Source organism: Lontra canadensis, unplaced genomic scaffold (genome assembly GCF_010015895.1).
Source record: "Lontra canadensis isolate GAN:19392208 unplaced genomic scaffold, GSC_riverotter_1.0 scaffold129, whole genome shotgun sequence".
In the NCBI taxonomy this organism is placed as follows: Eukaryota; Metazoa; Chordata; class Mammalia; order Carnivora; family Mustelidae; genus Lontra; species Lontra canadensis.
In genome coordinates this window covers 740135-757601 of record NW_022631123.1, presented here as the reverse complement: position 1 = coordinate 757601, position 17467 = coordinate 740135, and the positions used below count along the sequence as shown (strand labels likewise).

General features: G+C 34.5%; 1 protein-coding gene across 3 annotated transcripts in view; it reads left to right on the top strand.

Annotated features, from left to right (window-relative positions):
* Positions 1-17467, top strand: part of SPATA16 (spermatogenesis associated 16) — a 221512-nt gene that overhangs the window by 71466 nt on the left and 132579 nt on the right. For all 3 annotated transcript variants that reach the window (XM_032842387.1, XM_032842388.1, XM_032842389.1), the window contains one exon: positions 4081-4226. In XM_032842387.1, coding sequence (XP_032698278.1) covers positions 4081-4226 — 146 coding nt within the window. The remainder of the gene's footprint in view (positions 1-4080; positions 4227-17467) is intronic.

Sequence of the window (17467 nt, the reverse complement as noted above, 5' to 3'; positions counted from 1 at the left end):
TCTTGTCTTTTGCCCACTTTCAAATTGGATTGTTTATTTATTTTTTTCTTTTCTACTGATGAGTTTCAATTCCATTATGGTCAGAAGATATATATTCTGAATGATTTCAGTGTTTTCAATTTGTTGAGATTTGTTTTATGCTCCACAATATAGTCTTTATAGGTGATTTGTACATGGGTGCTTGGGAAAAATATGCATTCTGCTGTAGTTAGGAAGAGTATTTTATATATATATATATATATATATGTCATTTAACATTCTTTTGGTTGATTATGTTGTTCAGATCTTCTGTGTCTTTGGTGATTTTCTTTCTAGTATTTTTACTTTTATTTAGAGGGGGATATTGAAACACCCAACTGGAATGGTTATATGAATAGATTTTAATACATTTTAGTTTTTTAATTGGTAACATATAAAAAGAAACAAAGCATATAAAAAGATGCAAAAATTACATACAATATATAATTTATTATGGTATAAAAACATGAAAATTATAGAAATTTTCAAAAACAAATTTTTCACTGTATATCTTTTTTATTATTAAGGTACAGTTGACATACAATATTATATTAGTTTAGGTGATATAATGATTTCAGGTGATGATCTGGTATTTTTATTGTAAAATGATCACCACAGTAAGTCTCTAGTTAATATCCATCACCAGACATAGTAAAAAAATTTTTTTCTTGTGATGACTTTTCAAATTTAATTTCTTCACAAATTTCATATATGCAATACAGTATTACTAACTATTTTCACTGTGGTGTCCATTATACCACCATGACTTATTTATTTTATAACTGGAAGTTTGTACCTTTTGATTCCCTTTACCCATTCCCCACTCCCTGCTCCTGCCTCTAAAAATGTAGTGATCCAAAGGGACACATGCACCTGAATGTTTATAAAAGCAATGTCCACAATAGCCAAACTATGGAAAGAACCTAGATGTCCATCAACAGATGAATGGATAAAGAAGATGTGGTATATATATTCAATGGAATACGATGCAACCATCAAAAGAAATGAAATCTTGCCATTTGCAATGATGTTGATGGAATTAGAGGGTATTATGCTGAGCGAAATAAGTCAATCAGAAAGACAATTATCATATGATCTCCCTGATATGAGGAATTTGAGAGGCAGAGTGGGTGGTTTGGGGGGTAGGGAAGGATAAAATGAAACAAGATGGGATCGGGAGGGAGATAAACCATAAGAGACTCTTAATCTCACAAAACAAGTTGAGGGTTGCTGGGAGTTGGTGGTGGTAGGGATAAGGTGGTTAGGTTATGGACATTGGGGAGGGTATATGCTTGGTGAGTGCTGTGAAATGTGTAAGCCTGACGATTCACAGACTTGTACCCCTGGGGCAAATAATGCATTATTTGTTAATAAAAATAATTAATAAAAAAAAGATTGATCATTTTCATTCTTTTCCTGGCCTTCAATCTTGTAGAAGTAGAGAATACTTCAGTTGTTAGAAGATCAGGCATTTATTCTTCACTTTCTCTCAGTGTTTGTGGAAAAAGCCTTTAATATTATTAAGTCTAAAGGTCTGCTTCCTCCTGCCATGTAAGATCTGAATGTCTCATGGAGGTTATTCCTTGACTACTTTCTGAATGGCCCACCCATTCATCCCACCAAAAGTTTGCCTGAGAAAGGAGGCTTATCTGCTCCATCACATCAGAGAGGAATATAAGAAGAAATGACAAAATATGCACACAAGGTGTGCCTTGTTTACATCCTGATTTGTGTAAGATTTTATGTGAGTTCAGGAGGTTTGGCTATTTGAGACTTGAAAAAAGTATTGGTTTCATTTTGAAGATCAAGTTTATCAAGAAGGTCTAGAATTTTAATAACAATATGCCAACAAATAAAACTACACAATTTTTATTTGTTTTATTTTGTACTGATTTGGGTTTTATAAAGAGCTAATGCCATTCACAAATCTTTTTTTCTGAATAATTGTCTATTTAGGTGGGACCTATAGGATGAGATTGATAGAAAAGGGGAGATTCTGATGCTGCCCCAAGCTGCTGCCATGTTCAAACTACAGTGCCTTTTTTTTTTTTACAGATTTTATTTTATTTATTTGAGAGCAAGAGAGCAGGAGCTTAGGGGAGGAGCAGGGGAGAAAGAGGGAGAAGCAGGATCCCCACTAAGCAGGAAGCCAGATGCAGGCTTGATCCCAGGACCCTAGGATCATGACCTAAGCTGAGGTAGATGCTTAACTGACTGAGCCACGCAGGTGCTCCTCCAACAGTGCTTTCTTAAATTATATTTCAAGATCCTTTTACAACGTCCTTGACATTTGTGAGGGTCAGACTCAGGAATAGTTACTAAATCAGTGTTAAATGTTTTGTCTCTTTTATTATGAATTAATCAGGTAATTTTATAAAATATCCAAACTCAACATTGAATAAGGTCATCCACAAATAGTCTTTCCTTTTTTTCCTCAAAATAATTGAGAAAAGAGTTTTATAATATATACTCTGGGAATCCTTTTAAGAACATGAATAAAATTTAACTATTTTCTAAAACATAATTTGAGAGGAAAGGCCTTTATGTTTGATTATGCATATATAGTTGTTAGAAGAAAAGGGTAATAGCTTATATACCTAAAGAGCTCTTAAATTAATAAGAGATTAGCATGCCAATGGAAATAGACAAGGAATAAAAAACAGGTATTTACACAGAGCTAAACCTAACCAAAATTCAATTTTAAAAGATCTATCTAATGCAAATTAAAGTGTAAAGGCAGTATGTTTTGTCTGGCAATTAGTTTTAGATTCAATAAACATTTATTGAGCAAATAAATGAGGCAACATTTTTCACCTATGAAATTGAAAAAGACTTTTAAGTGATATGAATTCTCACAATTGACAGGATATCCAAGCAAAAGATAATATTATCAGGCAACTACCAATTCAAACTATGATATTAAACATCTAGATTCTAGATTTTATTTTATCTTACAGCTTTTGGATAAAATACATTTTAGAACAGAATATAGCCATTCTCAAATGCATTTTGCTTTAAAAAATAATTGGCAATAATGTTAATGTGAATGGCAAGCCAATCTCAATTTAATCTATAAAAGAAAAATTAGTTTAAACTATATAATTTAAATAATGTTTAGAAAAAAATTAAACAGTGTTTAGAAGACAAAAAAATGTATATTAAGGTATATATATAAATAGGTATGAATTCCAAATATTATTGTCCCCAGTGAGAAAATTTTCTCCAATATATGTCAGATGGAGATAGAAAAGATCAAAAAAGTAAGTATTCTAAATAAGGTCATTTAACAGAAAGCAGGGTTTCATCTTCCCATCAGCCTTAATTCCAAAGAACAGTAGAAAACACTGAGGGAAAAAAAAGTGCTGATGTACCCTTGTCATATTATTGAGACTTCTTAATGTTTGGGGTTCTCCTAAAAAATTAATTATTTTCTTCATCTACAGTTTATCTATGGTGCCCAGAAACCACTGACTTCCTGGAATTTTTATTAAGAATTCTACATTCTTGCCATGTTTTTCAGATACCGTGGCCTCTGCCAATAAAATCTAATAAATTTTCACTTCTATTCTTTCAATAACATCTTAGAGAATATGATTCAGACTCAAATTAATCACCGATCATGTTAATGGTTCCTAGGAGTTTACTTCCGATACCCCTTATTATATTAAATCAAACTTGATAGTGTGCTAGATCATTGATCAGCTGGGTTTTCATAAAAGCACTGGTATTTAATATGATTTATACCTGGTTTTCTGTTAATATCTTTGCTTATTGTATGCTTTATTTTTAAAACAGACATTCTTAGCAAATGGTACCCCCTTAAAATATATCATGCTTTTAAAATATTTTATAGGAACCATTTTACTGTAAAATGTGTTACTTATTTTATATGATAGTCCAATAACAGTGAACAGCAACAATTTATTTAATTTACAATCAAAATATTAATATTTAACTTGTAGTTTGGAAAAAGTATGCATACATGTACATGTTTTGCTAATATAAAAGCTAAATTACTTGGCAAAATTATTAGGAAATTTAAGGTATTTTTTTTTTTTAAAGCTTTGCAGCAAAGGGGCAGCTCTGGGAAAACCATTTGAAGCATCTGCTGAAGATATAGCAAGTGTGGCAAGTTTCATCGAGACAAAGCTTGTTACCTGCTATCTACGCATGAGGAAACCTGACCTTGCCCTGAATCATGCACACAGGTAAAATGAAGTATTAGTAATTGCAAGTAAATACTGTTCATGCAAGCAGAGGGCACTATGTGAGCTTGTACAATCAACTTCCATTTCATTTAAATTTAAAGGCAAAACAAAAAAAAATTTCTTTACTACTTGATTTATGTTAAGCTAGACAATCATAGAGAGCACAAAGGCCATCTCAAAACCTAATGGAAGGAACAGACACATAAACAGCTACTGATAATGCAGGGTAAAATAAAAAGGCAGAGAACTGAAGTAGCAAATTATTACAGCAAGAGAGGAGAGAGTGAATAAGGTAAGTAAGGGATGAGAAGGATTTCCAAAAATGCACAAAATATGGAGAATAGCAGAAGGAAATTTGGACTGTCAACCATAAGCAGAGACTTAATGTTCATGGCTTATTTGGTAATAGGATAGCTGATTCAAAGGATGCTATGCAAGGGTAGGTGTGAAAGTTGTCCAAAGGTGCAAGACACTTATTGTCCTTAAGGATTTCTTTTTCATATTTCTATCCGTCTTCAGAAGTCTGTATCATTATGTTATCTTGTGGCTTCCTAGAATCCCCAAGCTTACCCAGGCCTCTTTTTCTTCCATAAACATATACCTCTCATATGTCCTGTTTCCTAAAGACCTTGCTCTTACCATGGATAATATTCATCTTAATCTACAGCAAAAATAAACTGATTATGTTATGCCTTTCAAATAAGTTTTCCTTAGAATTATAATGCCTCCTCTCCTTTCTGCCTATCTTTGAACAGTTTACCTAGAACTTTTGGTTTTGTCTATTCTCTGATCTCAGACATCCTGTACTTCTTTTGGATACAAATAAGAAACAAATATCAGCATGCAAACATAATGTTTCCCTTGTTAATAACAGCTATCAGTTATACTAAGACCCATCCTGTGAATGGGAGATCTGCAAACATGACAAACATCATTTACAGCTCCACATCCACGAGGATGTAAAAGATCTACCCAAGATTCTTCACATTCATAAGGAGACCTTGAGTTTGTAGGTTTAAGCTTTCCATTAAGGATACACAAACAAAATCACTTTGAAATTCATAAGATAACCTTCTTGAAAGAAGTTTTCCTCCTCTTTGTTTTTATTATGTTATATGATCACTATATAGTACATCATTAGTTTTTGATGTAGTGTTCCATGATTCATTGTTTGCATATAACACCCAGTGCTCCATGCAATACATGCCCTCCTTAATACCCATCACCATGGTCACCCATCCCCCCACACCCCTCCCCTCTAAAATCCTCAGTTTCTTTTCTGGAGTCCATAGTCTGTCATGGTTCATATCCTCCTCTGATTCTCCCCTCACTTCATTTTCCCCTTCTTTTCCCTAATGTCCTCCAAGTTATTCCTTATGTTCCACAAATAAGTGAGACCATATGATAACTGTCGTTCTCTGCCTGGCCTATTTCACTTAGCATCATCTCCTCCAGTTCCATCCATGTTGATGCAAATGTTAGGTATTCATCCTTTCTGATGGCTGAGGGTCTCTCTCTTCACAGATCACATGATACTTGATGTGGAAAACCCAAAAGACTCCACCCCCAAATTACTAGAACTCATACCGCAATTCAGTAATGTAGTAGGATACAAAATGAATGCATAGAAATCAGTTGCTTTCCTATACACTAACAATGTAACTGTAGAAAGAGAAATTAAGGAATCAGTTATATTTACAATAGCACCAAAAACCATTAGCTACCTTGGAATAAACCTAACAAAAGAGGTAAATGATCTATACTCAAGGAACTACAGAACACTCATGAAAGAAATTGAAGAAGAGACAAAAAGATGGAAAAGCATTCCATGCTCGTGGATTGGAAGAATAAACCTTGTTAAAAAGTCTATGCTGCCCAGAGCAATCTATACCTTTAATGCCATCCCGATCAAAATTCCACTGGCATTTTTCAAAGTGTTGGAACAAACAATCCCAAAATTTGTATGGAACCAGAAAAGACCCCAAATCACCAAGGAAATGTTGAAAGAGAAAAAGCTGGGGGAATCACGTTGCCTGATTTCAAGCTATATTACAAAGCTGTAATTACCAAGACAGCATGGTACTGGCACAAAAACAGACATACAGATCAATGGATCAGAATAGAGAGCTCAGATATGGACCCCCAACTCTATAGTCAACTAATCTTCAACAAATTAGGAAAAAATATCCAGTGGAAAAAAGACAGTCTCTTCAATAAATGGTGCCAGGAAACTTGGACAGTTAATATACAGAAGAATGAAATTCAATAGTTCTCTTACACCATACACAAAGATAAAATTTAAACGGATGAAAGACCTTAATGTGAGACAGGAATCCATCAAGCAGTAACCTCTTCAACATGGGCCACAGCAATTTCTTTCAAGACATGCCTCCAAAGGCAAGGGAAACAAAAGTGAAAATGAACTTTAGGGACTTCATCAAGATAAAATATTCTGCAAAACAAAGGAAACAGTCAACAAAACAAAAGTCAAACCACAGAGAAGATATTTGCAAATGACATTACAGATAATGGGCTGTCATCCAAGATCTATAAAGAACTTCTCAAACTCAACACCCAAAAAACAAATAAGTCAAAAAATGGGCAGAAGACATGAACAGACACTTCTCCAAAGAAGACATACAAATGGCTAACAGACCACGTGAAAAAATGTTCAACATCATTAGCCATTGGGGAAATTCAAATTAAAAATTTTCCTAAGTAAACTACAGAACCTAAAGGCAGAGTCTCTTTCACACACACACACACACACACACACACACATACACACACACACATACACACACACACACACACACACACAGGAAAAAAAAATCATCCCTATATTTTTTGGAAACATTTTATGTGGATATAGTTTTGTAACCTGATATTAGGACATACAGTCTGTCAAACAATTTGTTCTATTTCCACTTGAAAGAACCAATATTGGAAATGTAACATATATTTCCATATGTCAGAATATTGGAATATCTGGGCTACTTGCATGACTTGTGATCACAAAGGGAAAAATACTTGAAATTGGAACTGACCCAGAAAATTTATAGGCATATGTAAAAAATAATAAGTTGAGATGCACTGAAAGTAATTATTTATCACCTTCTCCATGATTTTCGCTGTACATAAAAAGGGTCACTAACATGGCCTACATATTAAGGAAAATATCTCCTGGATATCAGAATTGTTTGATGAATTTTTAAATCATATTTAATAATAAAAAAATTCCAAATGAAATGGTCATGTCAAAACTTAATTCAGTGTTATAAAAATAAGTAATGAACATTAGTAAAAAATTCCACTGCAATCCAAATATAAGAAACAATAAAATGCTACAAGTCAATAGGTTCATGATTTAGATTTAGCAACTTTTGTTTCAAAACTAAGAGCACTTTTTCAATATTTGAAAACTGCTGAGAAGAGGACATATAATGGTGAATAGTAAAATGATCTTAAATACTGCACTTGGATTAAGTTTCATCTTTTTCTATTGTAAAATAACTTTTGCTTCTGTTTCTAAGTTGAACATTAAGTAAGAAATGCAAATCAATAGAGGTTAAACAGTCAATTCATACAATTAATAATGCACCAAGTGAAATAAATCATTTTCTTGGGCTTGTCATCCTGCAGAACTGTGGAAGTCAGTGCATAGGATTCTAATATTAAAGTTTTTTCAAAGATCTTGGATTTTAAAACAGAGTCTGATATATAATCAATAAATATATTTCTCAAAATAAATTAATCAGAATTCTCAATCTATAAATAGCTTACAACCATTAGTTATACAGCGAATGCAGAATTTTGCTTTTGTATTATTACCACTTTGTGATGGTTGCTACTAATCATGAATCAAAATTAAAATATTCCCTTTTTGCATTTATTTGCATTTGCCAAGCATTCTTTCTTTAATTTTATGTAAATGTGAGGTCTGCTGCATATCTTTAGGAGATTTGTTAGCACAAAAATTAGCTTAAAAATCATCTGTAGTTTTGCTTCTGATAAAAATAAGTGCATATTGTTATGTCATGTACAAGACTACAAGAACCATAACTTTATGGTTCTAAGTTCAACAAAGATACATTTTGAAATTAATCAGATGCATATTGTTATTTAAAATATGATAAATGTTGGGGCACCTGGGTGGCTCAGTGGGTTAAAGCCTCTGCCTTCAGCTCAGGTCATGATCTCAGAGTCCTGGGATCGAGCCCCACATCGGGCTCTCTGCTCAGCAGGGAGCCTGCTTCCTCCTCTCTCTCTGCCTGCCTCTCTGCCTACTTGTAATCTCTGTCTGTCAAATAAATAAATAAAATCTTAAAAAATAAATAAATAAAATAAAATAAAATATGATAAATGAGATAAAGGCTCTAGAAACACTTATTAATAATTGTTTTTCCCAATAACATGTCCAAAGTGGCTGATATGCATATCATGCTTTGTTTTGCCCTTTTTTTTTTTTTTTAACTTCAACCAAAAGCTATGCCTAGATTCACCAAACACATCAACTCTTGCTTACCTCATCAGACTAGTGCCATTGTTTATCAGGAAATGTGTGTGTGGTTTTTTTTTAAGATTTTATTTATATATTTGACAAGTAGAGATTACAAGTAGGCAGAGAGGCAGGCAGAGAGAGAGAGGTGGAAGCAGTCTCCCTGCTGAGCAGAGAGCCCGATGTGGGGCTTGATCCCAGGACCCTAGGATCATGACCTGAGCCGAAGGCAGAGGCTTAACCCACTGAGCCACCCAGGCGCCCCAATCAGGAAGTGTTTTGAATATTCCTAAGATTGATTTCTAATTACTGCTATCTTTTTTTTTTTGACATTAAGTATTTGCTAACTTTATTTTATTTTATTTTTAATTTTATTTTTTATAAACATATAATATATTTTTTTCCCCAGGGGTACAGGTCTGTGAATCGCCAGGTTTACATATTTCACAGCACTCACCATAGCACATACCCTCCCCAATGTCCATAACCCCACCCCCCCTCCCAACCCCCCTTCCCCCAGCAACCCTCACAAGAGTAAATGAAGCAAGATGGGATTGGGAGGGAGATAAACCATAAGTGACTCTTAATTACTGCTATCTTATCAAGAATAGAAATCATGGGACGCCTGGGTGGCTCAGTTGGTTGAGCGGCTGCCTTCAGCTCAGGTCATGATCCCAGCACCCTGGGATCGAGTCCCACATCCGGCTCCTTGCTCGGCGGGGAACCTGCTTCTCCCTCTGCCTCTGCCTGCCTCTCAGCCTACTTGTGGTCTCTCTCTCTCTCTGACAAATAAAAATTAAAAAAAAAAAAAAATTAAAAAAAAAAAAAAGAATAGAAATCATACTATAACTCTTTTTCTATCTTGTATTTATATTTTGATATATATAATTGTAAAGATTTTAATAGTGTATATAACTTTTTTTTGCATGTTTCTCATCTGTAGATTCTTGTTTTTCTTGCAGCATTTTGATGCCCAAAGTAGAAGGCAAAATAACAAATATATAGAAAAGATCCTATTTTCAAAATTGTTTTGTAATGGTGGCATCTTCATTCTTTCATTCATTCAACAAATATTTATTGAATGCCTACCTAAACCCTATGCTGTGCAGTGGAGAAGCATTTGTAAACAGGAAATATATTTATACACATTAGGAGAAATGTCAAGTGTAAAAAAACAAATATAAATACATGAGAAAAAAGAATGTGATAAATGCTATGAAGGAAATAAATATAATTTCATGTTGCAGAGGCAATATAGTATATTGAATCAGAGCAGAGTCTGGAATCTATCTAGGCTTAAAATCTGACTCCTGGGGCACCTGGGTGGCTCAGTGGGTTAAAGCCTCTGCCTTCGGCTCAGGTCATGATCCCAGGGTCCTGGGATCGAGCCCCGCATCGGGCTCTCTGCTCGATGGGGAGCCTGCTTCCTCCAATCTCTCTCTCTGCCGACTTGTGATTTCTGTCTATCAAATAAATAAATAAAAATCTTTAAAAAAAAATCGGACTCCCCCACTCATTAGTTAGCCTGAGTTTAATTCTCTTTAATATTGGGTTATAATTATAGTACCTATTTCACAAGGTTTTGTGAAAATTAAATCTAAACCCATGAATTTTTAATTCCACCTATGACAGAGTTACTGGCATTGGACCTATATTTCTACTGTAAACAAATAAAAAAACTGGACAAAATATATGAGGTAACTCTTTTCATGAATTGGACAGTAGTCATGGCAGGACCGTGATCCTCGAGAGAAGGGAAATACACATGGTGTGCCCCACAATTTTATCAGTTTTTGCTAGGAAAATAATTTCCTACCATAATTCAGGGAGATAGATATCAAGTTAAACTGCAAACTCACTGACCTGAGGAGGCAGAGATTAAAATACTACGCTGAAAATAAGCTGTAATTTATAGGGTAAGTGGCCACAAAAAAGGTAGCTGTGTGAGGGGATGGGGCCAGAAATCTGCATGAGGATTTATTATAGATTCTTAACCAAGGTGAGGAGTGAGACTCCATGTAGCAGAGATTGCGTGCTGCAGGCATAGTAGCTAAATGAAAATATGAGAGACCCTGCAGTGATGGGATGTGTTGGAGTGACAGTGTGAAAAGACCTCACTGAGTACCTCAGGCATTTGGTTGAGACCTCAGAAAGACTATGCTTTAAGAGTAAGGACCATGACCTCTAGAAAGGGCCACACATTAGGATTAAGCCAAAACAGATCTGCCCTAACGAAGACTAGAGCCAAGCATGACAGGAACAAGAGTATAAAGAGTATACACTATTTAACTGCTTGGTGGGGAAAACAAACAACAACAACAAAATCAACAAGTTTACAGGGATGATGTCATAATCCCGATTCCTTACAAAGTTTCAACTGAAATGTCTGGCATAAAATTAAAAATTAATACACATACAGAGAAATAGGCATGTAAGACTCATAATTAAGAAAATATACAAGTCATAGAAACAGACTCCAAGGTGCCCCATATGTTGGAATTGGTAGAGAAAGATTTTCAAGAAGCCATGACCTATTTTTGGTCCAAGGCCCTTGAGATAAAGATTATAATAATGACTGAAGAGATGAGACTCTCAACAGAAAACTAGAAACTAAGAACCAAATGGAGATTTTAGCATACATTAATAAAATACCTGACATTTTGAAATGTACTGATTGACCTTAGCATTAGTTTGGATACTGCTAAAGACTGAAGATGAATTTACAGAAATTACCTGGTATGAAGAGTGGAAAGAAGAGAGATTTTAAAAAATTAACCATTTCTTCCGTGACCTGTTCTCAGGGACAGTAGCAGGAAATCTAGCATACATGTAATTGAAGTCTCAAAAGGAAAAGAAAGAATAGGACATCAAAATATTTACTGAAAATTTTCCAAATTTGATTAAAAAATGGGGATATCCAGTCAGCCCAAACTAGGGTAAAAATAAAAAGAACTACATCTAGGAACATCATAATCAAACTCTTGAAAACACAACATGGAGAGAAATATTAAGGGCAGTCAAAGGAAAACAATACATTACATAAAAGGGAGCAATGATATAAGTAGCAGGTGACTTTTAATCAGAAATAAAGGACGTTGATGTGCCCAAGTAGAACAGTTGATTTTTACATGTCTGCCTTCAGCTCAGGTCACAGTCCCAGGGTCCTGGAATCAAACCCTGGTTGGTCTCTCTGTTCACTGGGGAGCCTGCTTCTCATTCCCCCTCTGGCCCTCCCATTGCTTATGTTCTCTTTATCTCCATCTCTCTCTCTCAAATAAATAAATGAAATCTTTAAAAAAAGAAAAATAATGGAGGCCAAAATACAGTGGGATAACTTTAAACTGATGAAAGATAAATTATAAAAAGATTACATATTTTGATGTGAATTATTGGACAACAATACCATAAGTCCTGTGGGAGAGAGCACAAATGGAATTTTACTACTAATATTTTTGCATGAGATAGTACAATATTAACTCTAAATAGTCTGTGTTAAATTAAGGATGCACATTATAATTCCTAGAGTAAACCTTAAAAGATAGAAAAGTACAGCTAGAAAGCCAATAGTGAACTTAAAATTATATACTAAAGATATACTTAACTAAAAATAAGTCAGCAAGGTGAAAGAGAATAACAAAAAATGAATGAAACAGTGGAAGATAATTGCAAGATGTTAGAGTTGAACCAGACTATAGTTACATTAAATGTACAATTGACTAAACATTCCAATTAAAAGGCAGATATTGCCAATCTGGATTAAATACCAACATTCAAATATATATTATTTACAAAAAGATATAGATAGAGAATAAAAGGGAGAAAAATGATGTACTACATAGTAAACATAAAAACTTGTTTTTGTGTCAGGCTTGGGTATGTTAATATCAGACAAGGCAGAACATAAGGAGTATTACCAGAGATAAAAATAAAACTCAATAAAATTCTGAAAATGTGAAATCTGATAGGGTCTGTTCCCTAACCACAGTGGAATATGGTTAACGGAATTAAATTAGAAATGATTAATAGTCAGATGTCTAGAAAATCTCTCCAAATACTTGGAAATTAAACATTTAAATGACCCATGGGTCAAAATTTAAGAAAATAAAATAACCAAAAAAAAAAAAAAAAGAAAAGAAAAGAAACAAAAAACACCAGAGGCATGATTTGAATCTCTGCCTTATCACTTACTAGCTTTGACTTCCACGAGAAATTTAACTTCTCTTTCCATCAGTTTTCTCATCTTTATAGCACGTAAACTGCTTAAAGTCCTCCCTGAATGTAAAATATATCAGATTTGTATTTTATTTCAATTCTACCATGAATAACAAATGCAGATTATTTTCCATGGTATTTATTAATACCAATAAACTCTGCATATACATAGATGAGACTGTTACTTTTAAGATATCTTTTTGAACCCATCAGAAACTCAGTAGACAATTTTGAAACGCCTATGAAAATACAACTTTTAAGGTGTCATATCCACAACTTTGAGAATAATTAAAATGTTCAGTGGTGATATAAGCTTAAAGCATTACAGATACTTGGAGACAGAGGAAGATCATGGAGTGGGAGGACCCTAGGCTTGTCTCCTCACATGAACAGAACTAGATAATTACCAATCATCCTAAATACCCAAGAAATTGACCTGAAGACTGACAGAACGAACTCTACAACTAAAGGAAGAAAAGCAGTCACATCAAAGAAGGTAAGATGTGCAGAGACATTGTTTAAGGGAGAAACAAATCATGGGTGCTGTGGTGGTGGAGGGGGACATGATCACAGAGAAGGGCAAAAGTGAGAGGAGTACACAGGAACATAGTAGTAGAATGTTTCCCCAAATTCATGGTTTAGAAAATGAAAGGGACCAAATTTCATAAGCTGTTACAACCAGTGGGGATTAAAGCCTGGAGTTTGAAGGTCAGCAGGCTTGACTGGGATACAGCCTGGAGAGAAAGCAGGCAAATAACCCAAGGACAGACAACATGGAAGTTAGCAATCTGTAGAGTGCCTGGAGCATAGAGAAAGGGGTGAGAGGAGGCAGTAGATTTTCTACTCTTCTTGGAGCAAGTCCCTGAGAGGCAGAATTCCAGAAACACCTTTCTGGGAACAAAGGAGCTGGCTGTCACTATTTTCTCACCCCCCTCCCCCACCTCCCAGCATAAACACAGAGCTGACATTCATTGCCCAACTTGCTTACACCAATCCTCCCAAAACTCCTCCTCACTCTGGCCATTCTGCCATTCTCATTCAAGCTTCACTCAATCCCAATGCAGCAGGACCCTCCCCAGGAAGACCAACACAACCCACCCACGTCACGTGACCAGAGAGTTCTACAAGACCTCAGTTCTGATGGAGGTGGTATCAAGTCCATTTCAGAAGCAAACTAGAGCACACCTAGTTAAAATTCATCACATTCAAGCCAAGGACCAAACCCTGCCCACAAAAGGCAGGGAGAACCTCTGCAGATGACTAACTTAAAGGATAAAGCAGCCAAAGCACAACAAAAGAGCACATGCAGCACACACTAAAGCACCAGGCCCTGGGCACAGCATAATGCCCTTCTTCATATGGCTATTGTTTTCAAAAGCAGGACTCATAGCTGGCTTTACTAACACAGAGAAGAAAGCAGAAACAGACAAAATTCCAAGATGGAGGAATTCATCCCAAATGAAAGAATAAGGCCATAGCCAGAGATCTAAGCAAAAGACATAAGAGTAACATGCCTGACTGAGAATTTAAAGCAATAATTATAAAGATACTCACTGGGTTTAAGAGAAAAAATAGAAAACATCAATGAGACCCTTACCACAGAGATTTAAAAAAAAAGTTAAAAAAGAATCAGAGATGAAGAATGCAATAAATGAGATTGGAAACAGGCTTGATGCGATGTACAGCAGGCTAGAAGAAGCAGGGGAATGAGTTAGTGACCTAGAAGACAAAATAATGGAAAATAATGAAGCTGAACAAAAAAGAAAAGAATTATGCAACACTAGAATAGATTTAGGGAACTCAATGATTCCATCAAACATAATAATGTTTGTATTATAGAAATCCCAGAAGAAGAGAGAAAAGAGAGAAGAAAATTTATTTCAAGAAATAATAGCAGAAAACTTCCTTAATCTGGGGAAGGAAACAAACATCCCGGTCCAGGAAGCACAAAGAACTCCCACCAAAATCAACAAAAGCAAGCCAACACCAAGACATATTGTAATTAAATTTGCAAAGTATAGTGATAAAGGAAATATCTTAAAAGTGGCAAGACAAAAGAAGTCCTTAACTTACAAGGCAAAACTGATAAGGCTAGCTGGATATTTCTCAACAGAAATTTCACAAGCCAGAAGAGAGTGCCATGATATATTCAAAATAATGAATGGGAAAAACCTGCAGCCAAGAATACTCTATCCAGCAAAGCTATCATTCAGAATAGAGGAGAGAAAGAGTTTCTTAGACAAGCAAAAATTAAAGGAGTTCATGACCACTAAACCAGCCCTGCCTATTTGAGTACAACGGAGAGACCAAAAGTGATGGGGACAAGAAGGGATTAGAGAAATCTCCAGAAACAATGACAAAAAAGTAATGAGATGGCTCTAAATACATATTTATCAATAATTACTTTGAATGTAAATAGACTAAATGATCTGATCAAAAGACATTGGTGTCAGAATGGATTAAAAAAACAAGACCCATCTATATGCTGCCTACAAGAGACTCATGTAAGATATAAAGACACCTGTAGATTGAAAGTGAGGGGATGGAGAATTATTTATCACACAAATGGATGTCAAAAGAAAACCAGAGTAGTAATACTTATATCAAACAAACTAGACTTTAAAACAAAGAATGTAACAACAGACAAACAAGAGCACTATATCATAATAAAGGAGATAATCTAACAGGAAGCTATAACAATTATAAATATTTATGCACCCAACATAGAAGCACCCAAATAAATGAGCAATTTAAAAAAATAAACTGATTGATTATAATAATACAATAGCAGAAGAATTTAACATTACATTAACAGACAGATCATCTAAACAGGAAATAAACAAGGAAATTGGCTTTGAATGACACACTGAACCAGATGGACATAACAGATATGTTTAGAACATTCCATCCTAAAACAGCAGTATATACATTCTTTTTTTTATTTTATTTTTCTCAGTGTTCCAGTATACATTCTTTTTGAATGTACATGGGATATTCTCAAGGACAGGTCATATATTAGGTGACAAATAAGGCCTCAACAATTACAAAAAGATTGAAATCATACTATGCACCTTTTCTGACCACAATACTATGAAACTAAAAGCCAACCACAAGAAAAAATTTTGAAAGACCACAAAAACATGGAAGTTAAATAACATGCCACCACACAATGAATGGGTCAACCAGGAAATCAAAGAAGAAATTAAAAAATAAATACATGGAAACAAACAAAAATGAAACACAACAGTCCAAACAAAACCTTTGGGAGGCAGCAAAAGTGGTCCTAAGGGGGATGTATATGGCAATACAAGCCTACCTTAAGAAGCAAGAAGACTCTCAAATAAACAACCTAACCTTATACCTAAAGGACAACAAAAGAAGCCTAGGGCCAACAGAAGAAAGGAAATGATAAAGATTAGAGCAGAAATAAATGATACAAAAACTAAAAAATAAAGCAAAAACAATAGAACACATCAGCAATACCAGGAGCTTGTTCTTTGAAAAATTCAATAATATTGATAAATGTCTAGCTAGACTTATCAAAAAGAAAAGAAAAAAGACCCAGATAAATAAAATCACAAAAGAGAGGGGAGAAATAACAATCAACACCACAGAAATACAAATAATTATAAAAGAATATTATGAAAATATATGTCAACAAATTGGACAACCTAGGATAAATATAATATATTTATCTGTATATAATATAGATAATATAAACTACCAAAACCAAAACAGGAAGAAATAGAAAAACTGAACAGACCAATAATCAGAAAAGAAATTGAATGAGTAACCAAAAATCTCCCAACAAACAAAAACAGGGCCAGATGGTTTCACAGGCAAATTCTATCAAAGGTCTAAAGAAGAGTTAACATCTATTCTTCTCAAACTATTCCAAAAAATAGGAAAGGAAAGAGAACCTCCAAATTTATTCTATGAGGTCAGCATTACCTTGATATCAACATCAGATAAAGACTCCAGTAAAAAGAGAACTTATATCCCTGATGAACATAGATGCAAAAATTCTCAGTAAAATATTAGCAAATCAAATCCAACATCTCAATAAAATATTAGCAAATCAATTAAAAGAATCATTCACCATAATCAAGTGGGATTTATTCCTGTGTTGTAAGGGTGGCCCATATATTTGCAAATCAATCAACATGCTACACCACATTAATAAAAGAAAGGTTAAAAACAATATGATCATTTTAATAGATGCAGAAAAAGCATTTGACAAATCACAACATCCATTCATGATAAAAACTCTCAGAAAGCAGGGATTGAGGGAACATACCTCAACATTGAATAAAGGCCAGATATGAAAAACCCACAGCTAATATCATCCTCAGTGGGGAAAACGTGGGAGATTTTCCTCTATAGTCAGGACAAGACAGGATGTCTACTCTCACCACTGTTATTTAACATAGTACTGAAAGTCCTAGCCACAGCAATCAGACAACAAAAAGAAATAAAAGGCATCCAAATCTTCAAGGAAGAAGTAAAAGTTTCATTAGTTGCAGAAGACATA